Source organism: Scomber scombrus, chromosome 13, assembly GCF_963691925.1.
Source record: "Scomber scombrus chromosome 13, fScoSco1.1, whole genome shotgun sequence".
Classification (NCBI taxonomy): domain Eukaryota; kingdom Metazoa; phylum Chordata; class Actinopteri; order Scombriformes; family Scombridae; genus Scomber; species Scomber scombrus.
The window spans coordinates 3382643-3392779 of NC_084982.1; the positions used below are offsets into that span (position 1 = coordinate 3382643).

Below are 10137 nucleotides of genomic sequence, written 5' to 3' on the forward strand. Positions count from 1 at the left end.
CATGTTATAAAGCAGTATATATGCATGCATAAGCTGCCAAAATACCATTAAAAGACTTGGAAATAGGTAATAGGTTCAGGGATTTCAATTCACCACAGAAATGCTTAAGGTCTTAAGGTGGACATTTGGATCAGCTTCCCTCTGGTCAAGCCCTGTGAATGCTTTCAGCAAGCAATTTTGACCTGAGGTGGTTTGTGCACAACCTTCTATCACATAAAGCATTATGATAATATAAAGCTGATGTTATCAGTGGCCTGTATTGTAGAAGTGGCACAATAGGGAATTGCTCTACTATTTTAAGAAAAGAAACAGTCTATGAAAGACAACGGTTTACTACCCCAACAAGCATTGCAAAAATGTAAACAGTATAAGCTTATTGTATTATGGCAGCATTGATGGATGTAAGTTACAAATGTTAAGTTCTAGAAGTAGTAATACTAAATTCTTTTTTCATCAATGTCAAACTCATGAATGCCATAGCCCTATGGAATAAATACAATACAAGTCTGATTAACATGAATCCATATATATTTTTTTTCTCTTTTTTTTTTTAAGGCTATTACCAGGATAATATGAACAACGCAACAAAACAAAAAAAAACATAATTATTCACAAAAAAAAACATTATAAAAAAAAACACACACTGTGTCATTATTAATTATGCAGTCAGTACTATACATAGATGCTAGCATTTAAAGGATCTACACCCCTGTTACATTCATTTGAAAACAAAACCACACAATTGGTCACAGATTGTATAAATTAGTCAAGTCAGCGTCAGCAGCAATCTGATATCAGCATAAGGTTACGAACATCAATAAAAACTAAAGAGCTGTTTTCGTAGTTGATTTTCTCAAAGATAAACCTGGTCATGAGATGATAGAGTTGTTTAAAAAAATATATATAATAATTTATATTTATTTTATACTTTCAGTGTCATTTTATTTTCCATTACCTTATAGGTAAGTAGGTAGAGTGTGAGCCCTGAAATATTCCCTATTTTATGGATGAATAAATAGAACTTTGAAACTAAACGCACACTGACATACTGTATACACATAATAACATAACTGACATGTTACAATGTGTCCTCCTGCTTTTCTTGACACGTCTCGCCCTACACTGCCTCTGATTGGTTTACTCTGATATTCTTACCCTAACCCTAACCAATCTCGCTCTTTGTTACGACCCAGAGGTCAGGTTAGATTCTGACACTCCTCATGTCAAAACCTAACCAACTCAACTAACGAAAGCCAATCAGAGGCAGAGTAGGGTGGGTCTTGCCAAGACAAATGGTGGGATCCCTCATAACGGATAACTGACACCTATGACTTTCTTTACACCTGTGTACAGACTGGTGCAGTCCATAGAGGCTTCAGATAATAAGAGACTGTGTAGATTTTGAAGCTGGCTTGGCAGGCATCAGGTATCGCACTCTCTTCCAGAAGCGTGACTTCCACATGGCAGCACTGCTTGAACTCTCTGGCCACCTAATGGGGGCGCTACAGCGAATCAGGTGCTGCAAACCAGGCGGAAGGTGCGTGTATCCCTCTGGCCCCGTGTCCCCCAGCTGGATCAGAATCACATTCATTTCCGCCTGCATCAGTGCATGGTGAAGCCCCACCTGGAAAATGATCAACAGCAATTGCTTAACATTTTCACAAATTCAGTGTCACAGGCAGAACATTGGTTCCATTAAATGTCAGAGGCCAGTATCAAAGAATTACCATAAAAACAGGTGTATAAGATGTGCCTTAAACACCATTTTTTTTCATTGAAAAGTGGAGTGCATGCTGTATAGTGTCCTATACAACAGTAAAATACAGAGAGAGGTTGGATGTGGATATGATTATAGGTATGTAAAAGGCCTCCATACTAAGAATGATAACTATAACAATAACTATAACTATAAAGATAACACTGTGAGCGTCCACACTTATGAACTATAACGTCATATAAACAGCAGTGTCAGGCACGCGCTGCGCGCTCCAGCTGTTTTGGCAGCTAATGAAAATAGACCTGTTAATGCTGTATGTTGTACGGAAAAGAAAAAAGAGGCGGGTTCACATGTGGGTACTGATTCAGTGTGTTGATCAGAAGTATTTCAGACACTTGTTGCTGTGATGTTTCAGTATTTACAGACCAAACTGACCTGACTGACAATAGCAGATGTTGAAGCGCTGTGGCAGTAACACACATTATAAGCACAGAACTGAAGAATAAAAGATTCACTAACTTTGTTATTTTTCCACTGGATGGATCAGAGGATGATGCTTTGTTTGACTCTGGGACTGACACAGAGTCTGGGAACAGTGCTCTTGGTGAGACTACATGCGACTTGGGTGCAATAATTGCACACAGTGACAGCTCTGATAAAGAGATTTTGGGACTTGAGTAAGCACACAGCTACACACTATATCAAACTGTGTTCTTTTAAAAGGTTTAATTGAAACTCATCAGGCAAATCAGACAAAATGCATTTACTAATAGCTCACAATACACTTAATGAATTTGGCACCAGTAAAATAACCATCCATCTCACCTAAACTCTTCTAATCTTTTCATCTAGATTTTTGAGACTTTTACCTGCCAGTCAAACCCTCCGACTGAGTTTAAGGGAGAGGTGGGGCATATGTCCGGGACCTCTGTCCCTGATTTTGAACCGGGGGTGAGGATGACCATCAGCCTCCTGCTCAGCTTCATACGGTCCTCCACCAACTCCAGACGATCTGTGAGGTTAAGTTTAGGGTTAGGGTTAGATTCTATACATGGTTACCAAGGCTTGTACCACAGGGTACCTCCACAGGGTTTTTAATTACCCTTTCAGAGAGAGTTCACCAGAAATTATGTGGTTTTTCATGATTAAAACCACAATCCAAACTTATACTGAGTCTTTGTGTCATTCATTTGCAGAGAGCCTTGGTGGGCACAGCCACAAAGTCTTTTTCCCTGAATTACTAATGTAGACCATGTGGATGAAATTAATCACAGACTGTGTTTGGAAGAAGTCATATATTAGAGCCCCTGTATCCAAATAATAATAATAATTCTGACCTTCCCCAGGTATGTCGTCCCTCCCATGAATGAAAAGTCGATATCCGCACTTTTCCTCCAGCACAGAGGGCAAAATCTTTGTCATAAACTGACAGAACGTGTCCTCAGCAGCCTTGTCTCCACTCGGCGTCTGGTAGACCACATAGGCATCGAACAATTTTGCATCTGTGAAACACATGACACAAACTTCTGTTTAAATTTAAAATACTATAAATAAAATATATCTTCCAGAGATCATTATTACCCAGTGCAATCTTGTCACCACACCCTGTAATTTTACAGAATGAGGTTAAATATGGGGCGTGAATGTTTTGGAACCTGAATGTAAGTGTTCCTGGAAAAATTGAGAATTACAGTGAAACCACCATGTAATTATAGGTTACAAAGGCTTCCACCTCACAAAAACAGTGTTGTGCAGCCATGCATGTCAACTGATTCATTGGTTCAACTTTCTGTCAGGAGGCAGGTTTGGATTTTCTGATCACTAGTAGTGCCATGGAGGATATTTAGGCAAATTTACTTTACACTCAATTTACTGTTACTCTTTACATGTTTCTTAGGCCTCAAGGATAAAAACATTACTTGTGTTTTTAAAATCAGAATCTGATTAAATGTACACAATATTGATTTCGAGGAAACAGTTAATGCAGTGTGCAATGACTACTACTTCTAATGATAATGATAATAATAATAATAAGTAATATAAGGTGTGTTTAAAGTTAGCTCAAAGAACACAGATGTGCAAATATAAGATTATAGGGTTTTATATCAATACACGTGTAATGTCCATGTCCATAAATACAAGTTTTATGTCCTTGTTCTCACTCCTAAAGGCTTCTTCCTTTTCCGACCTTAGCTATAAACCAGGGTTTGGCATTGTTGCAGCTAACGTTGTTGGATGATGGTACATGTACATAGCCGTCCTCACAGAAGCTGATGAATTATCCCTGAAAGTACACTTCAAGCATGCACAGAAATCCTCCATAGCTTCATTGGTCCACTTCTTAGATGTGCTCACACCAGGTTTAGAGAGTTTTAATATCTGCCTGTACGCAGGAATCAGGTGGACTATGGTGTGGTCAGAGTGGCCCAGTACAATGCAGGAAATGGCGGGATAGGCACCGTTGAGTGTTGTGCAACAGTGATCTAAAGTCTCTCTGGTCGGGTATTTAATCAGTTGTAGGTATTTAGGGAGTTTATGGCTGAGATTCACTAACGAAAGAGTCCAGGTTTGTCTGCACCACACACAATTTACAATCGGACCCTACAAAGGGGAGATTACAGATAGTGAGAAAATAGCACACACTCAATACCCCCAAAACCCAAATAGTGCACTTTTTCCCCACCAGGGTCAATTTCTCAGAGTCCTTTCTGAGTTCACACAGTCAATATATCGGCTATTTGGTCCCCCAAATTGAGGTGTGTTTTGTGGATCTTTGTGATGTGATCCGGGAGTGGCACACGGTACCTCCGGCAGTCTCACTGTCGTGTCCAAAGTTTTTCAGTGAAGCACAAAATGGTAAATGAAGAAAAAGTCTCTGTTCTTCCCCACAAGTAGCTGGTTTTCATCTATCTTGTTGCACAGTGATTGTACGTTAGAGAAAAATATAGTGCGTAGTCTGTCTCTGCTGAGACTCACAAGTTGTCAGTTGTACCATGATGCTATTCTCCTGTTAACCCATCATACCTGCCATTGATCTACAATGAAGCTTATTATCAACTATACCTGTTGTGTGTTTGTGCTGCATTTGGGTCCTACCACCTCCAACCGTTGCGTAAGTGCACTGGGAAATTCCCCGCTACTGCATCATTTCTCTTTACAAGAAACTTCCACAGAACACCATCCAAGAAGTTTAATGTCTATTAATTTTATTTACAACACCCCTCAGGCAATTATAACATAAAAATTGTGAGCAGGGAAAAATACCTAGCTGGGCCACAAACAGCCAGTGGTGACATGTTCAAACAGTGAAATAGGTAGAAAACAAACCTTTCTTTCTTTACCTTTTTGACGGCTCAGTGGGAAGTAGGGTCTGAAGAGGAGAGCGAGGTCGATGGCAAAGTACTTAACCAACATGGCCAAGAACACGGACAAGAGCAATGCACACAACCCTCCAATAACCAGGGGAACTATTGTTGCTGGAAGACAAATACAATGAAAGATATTTAATAAACAAACTGAAACCAAAATACACTAAGTAGTAGCCATGTAGCCAAAGCCTTGAGTGAAACTGCCACTAACCTCTTCGCTTAAGGGTGAACGGGGCAGACTTTTTCCCATAAAGGCTCTGGCCAACGCATTTATACTCTTTCGAGAAGTCTCCAGCAGAAACTCTTTCAATGGTGAGGATCGCAGTGGAGATGGTCTTCTTTGAAGGATTTTCGGTGATTCTGAACAAGGACGCAGAGATGGTTCATTAAGAAAAAGGGATCGATGCACAAACACTGAGATTGGACTTTACAGTGAAACAGGAGACATCTAGTGTCCAGCAGTTAAACTTTTGAGATTATAATTATTTTTCTGGAAAAACCATATCAGACACCCATTATTGTTCCAAGCAAGTACACATGTGGTTGGGATCTTCAAATTTCACACCCACAATTGTATATACTGTGCTTTTTACTTTTGAACACTGTTCTGATTTCGATAATGCTTACGTTTTGATGGTTTGATTGTATCCTTTTGTATTGACGAAAGGTTTTCCGTTAACATGCCAGCTAGCTTTACAGTCTTTTGGTGCGTTGGTCCCACAGAAAACCGAGCAGGTCAGCTTGGTCTCGGCGCCTGGCACAAGTAGAAGAACAAAAAACAACAACAGACAGATTTTTACTGGAAACACAGTCACATGGAGGTGAAATTCATTTACACACAGCAACTTCTGCTCATTTATTTGTAGACTGTAAGCATGTGAGACCATGAAGTAGAATATGGGAATTGACAGGCGACCAGCTATAACTGATATATACTTATATGTGTTTTGGGTCAACCAGAAAGAAGAGCATTACAATTCTCCAGCCTGCTTTAATGGTCACATACTTTTGCAATATTTTTGTGGCTATAAAAACCAGATTTGGTGGCAAATCTCCCTTAAAGTTTAATTCTGAGACAAATACCATACGAAGGTTTCTTGCATGTTGGCTTGGGTTAAGTTCAAAGGAATTTAATTTTGTGTTTCTCTCTGAGCTTTAGAACTATGACTAAAATTGTCAGTATCCTGCTTGAGTAGGTACTTCTGAGCAGGGCTCACTGTGGGTGTTTTTTTTTAAATTTTTTTATTTTTTATTTTCTTTTAAAGTTTATTCATTTGTGTGGATCTCCAAGATGTGAAGGTATGCACAAGGATTGCACAAGGTGTTGTACAATGACCAGACCCCTACATGAGGAAAATCCAAACTGGACTAATGGAAATTGTTGTAGTCCACCACTTTGATCTAAACTGAACTATCTCTGTAATTTGTCATTTTGTACAGATATTCATGGTCCCCTGAGTAGGAATACAAATGACTTTATTCCCTGAATTTTCCTTTAGCACCACTAGCAGGTCAAATGTTCTCTCTCTACACCCTCTGAAAGGATTAACACAAAACGTGGTACAGTACAGACATGCATGGATCCTAGATGAATCCTACTAACTTTGGTGATTCCCCCAGACGTTTTATCTGATACCACAATGAGGTTTGCATATAATGTTTTGAATGAAATGTCTAAATATGTGAATGGATTGGATGTAATTTGGAGGAGGATGTAATAACTCCTGAAATTGTCCTAGAGATGAACTCTTCTCGTCCTGACATCTACAGAGAGGTCCAGAAAGTATTTTTTTTAAATTAAGTTTGTTAACTTCTAACATATCCTTACTGGTATTACCAATAATATTTATTTGGACCAGTGAAAATACAATTTCTAACAATAGATAACTTTAGTTTTATAAGGTGAAGTCTACCTTTATCAGCAAACTGCTCCCTGTTTGGCAAGATTTCCGGTTCACCTGGGGAAGAAGATTCTGTAGGCAAGCAAACATAAAACACAAAATTATACAATTGTACAATAATCTGGACCTGGTACACAAAAATAGTGTCAAGGTTGTCCTTACACAAGGTACATTATTTAAAATGGTATTCTTTTTAGAAACATTGTTAGTCTGAGACAAAATATAACATTTTATCAGCTGCTGTTTGTGAAAATGCCATGATGCATGTAGGGTGCTGTTCTATCACTAGCTGAGTGCTAGTTGAGCCTCTAAATATTGGAGGTGTTCAGTATGTAAAAGTGCTTCTTATGTCAGACTGGTACACTAAAATACAAGTGTCACTGGATCAATCAGTAGCTTTTTGCATTGGATTATTAAGTCATAATGAAGTAAAAGCTGTGCCTGTGAAATATTAAAAAAAGCAACCAATGTGACTATACTGTATATATGGTGCAACAGTAGTATGTGACTGTGTACAGTGCATTTAAATCTGTAATACAATCATTTGGTGAACAATAATAAAAAATACTGGTAGATACATTTTTTTGGTGATGGCAAGTCAACATCGTTCTTAGCAGATGTTGACTGGCTTAGTACAGTAGAATCAATGCTTGAAACACATGGGCAGTGATTAGTCACTTCATGAATGTACCACCTACACTAAGGTGGAAAATGTATTACTTTTTTAGTAAATGTCAGTCTTCTTATTCTACATAATTATTAAATGCTTACATCTTGTGTGAGGTCGTGGCATTTTTTAACAATCCATCAGGACACACAGATGATTTTGGCCTCCTTTTGACTCCCACTGCAACAACTAAAAGCTTATAAAAAAAAAAAGTGCTCTCTCACCCAATAGTATTAACCTTCTGGAGGCTGAAGAGTTGTACAGTATGTGATTGTGTTCCCAGGTACAAATGCAAGTGTAGATGCCCTCATCATCTTTGCTGGCATCATATATCCAGATGTTGTCTTCATGGTGACCTTTAAGAATATTGAAGTCCTGTAGCAGGGGCCACAAACGTGAGGAGGAAAAAAAAGAATATTCAGATGTTTAGTGATGCTTTAATTTACAACATATGTCTTTTTATTTCCTCAGAAGGCTCTGTCATTTTCTACCAAAGTACTATTCATGTGGAAAGTGTCACGTTTGAACACTCTGGCTTTGTAAATGAGGGGAAGGAAATGATGTAGAAGTTCGACAGAAAGAATTGAGTTATTTAGTATAAATAACCACACAATTCTTACAACTAAAAACAGCAAAGACCTCTTTGGTAACCTCAATGAATATGCATTTATTAAAGGAAAACATATTTCCTATATTTATTATACTTTATGTTTACTTGTTATTTACAGCAGACAAGTCAATAGGTTACCATTAGATTATCTTGCCTTACTGTACATTGGCTCATCTGTTGGTATATATATACTATAATATGACTACTGTTGCACACAGCACCAGAACTGTCACCAGAACTTTCCTGAATTGTAACAAATACTGGGTTTCTATTGACTAGATTTAATCCTTTTTTTCCACAGATGTGTCCATTTTTATCAAATGATTATCAGTTCACCAAAAATACAAAAATCATTTTGATCTTTAAACACATCTTAACTATTCACAGTTGTTCACGGCAGGTGTGAGTGTAAGTTGAAGTGCCCATACCTTGTACCAGGTGAATTTTCCATTAAACTTGTCACAAATAGATGTGACAGAATCTGGACATGGGACTTTTTTGTTCACGTCTGAGTTTTCAATTTTTCCCCAGAGAATGTCTTCGTTGCTTTTATAGCTTGCATCGAAGACGTTAACTTCCACACGATAGTTGTCACACTGTCCCGATCTGTTATACCTAGAAGAGAAGCAACGTGTCTCTGTGATTCACATCAGACATCACACAACAGAGCATCTCTGTGACAAGAATGATCTCACTTTAATAAAGAAAATAAGACGCATGATTCCCTTAAACTTCCACAATATGTTATAAATACAAGTATTCTTACTGGCCAGTGTAAAAGCCTGAGTCCTCAGTGGAGACGTTTAAGAAAACCAGCGCGCCACCATGGTGATGTATCCTCTCTTTCTCATCAGAGGAGATGTACTCGATCTTGGAGCTGTTTTTGTACCACAAGAAATGTTCATCCGGAAGCTTCCAGTCAGGCATTTCAGTATGCACAAATGGGAATGCTTCACCTTCAAGAAGATCAAGGCTTTCTAGCTCTTCATCCTCACAGTTGGGCTCTGCTCTATCTGAAAATGAGAGAGGAAATAGCAAAGTTCAAACACGTGTGATAATTGCACGGGTCGACCATAAAGACCAGATTATTGCAATCTCTTTTTGTAACTTGGTATCTGCAATACATAAAGAAGGTGATGACATTTCTGTTGATGATAATGGTGGTAAAATATATTATTGTAAGAAATACTCAACCAGGAATGGTCCATGTCAAGTCATCGTCGGGATCTGCTCTAGCTGAAAATGAGAGAGGATGATAAAAGTGAAAAGTACAATAATAATACTTCCTGCATGTGATAATTGGTCTAACAGGTCGACAGTGAAGAGGACCAGATTATTTGTATCTACAATACATAAAGAAGGTGATGAAATACAGAGGAAGAAGAAGCACGTCTGCTGCCAGGATCATTGTTGTTATTATTATTATTATTATTATTATTATTATTATTATTATTATTATTATTATTATTATTATTATTATTATTATAAGCAATAATTAACCAGGTAAGATCTCACTGAGATTGCAAACCTCATTTAAAAAGGCAGTAATGCTATAAAAAAAAAGACAGTAAATAAGTATTTACATGCTACTTATAATAGGGAGTTATTAAGTGTTTATACACACGTACACATCCTTCACTGGCTGATTTACAATTTTGGTGGGAGACATTTAGTACAATTGTATATCGTCTATATTTAAAGATAAGGTTGTAAGGATATTATGAAATAAAAAAAATTAAAAAAAGACTTCAAGTCGTAATGTGTTGGCCTTTCTCTGAATACTTACTGACTTCCCTGCCGTGTCGCTCTCCAAACAAAGCCCATTGGCTCCTACTGACGACACTTAAAAATGGATTTCAAACATAAAGTTTTAC

General features: G+C 37.9%; 1 protein-coding gene across 1 annotated transcript; it reads right to left on the bottom strand.

Moving 5' to 3' along the window:
* Positions 1–909: 909 nt before the first annotated feature.
* il1rl1 (interleukin 1 receptor-like 1) lies at positions 910–9483 on the bottom strand. The gene is made up of 12 exons (XM_062431843.1): positions 9458–9483; positions 9030–9276; positions 8692–8878; positions 7878–8028; positions 6999–7058; positions 5713–5839; positions 5297–5445; positions 5059–5193; positions 3055–3219; positions 2587–2729; positions 1344–1624; positions 910–1150 (listed from the first exon to the last, which is right to left on the bottom strand). Exons 2-11 carry the CDS (start codon positions 9188–9190, stop codon positions 1376–1378), a joined length of 1527 nt encoding a protein of 508 aa, XP_062287827.1. The 5' UTR covers positions 9191–9276; positions 9458–9483; the 3' UTR covers positions 910–1150; positions 1344–1375.
* Positions 9484–10137: the final 654 nt, after the last annotated feature.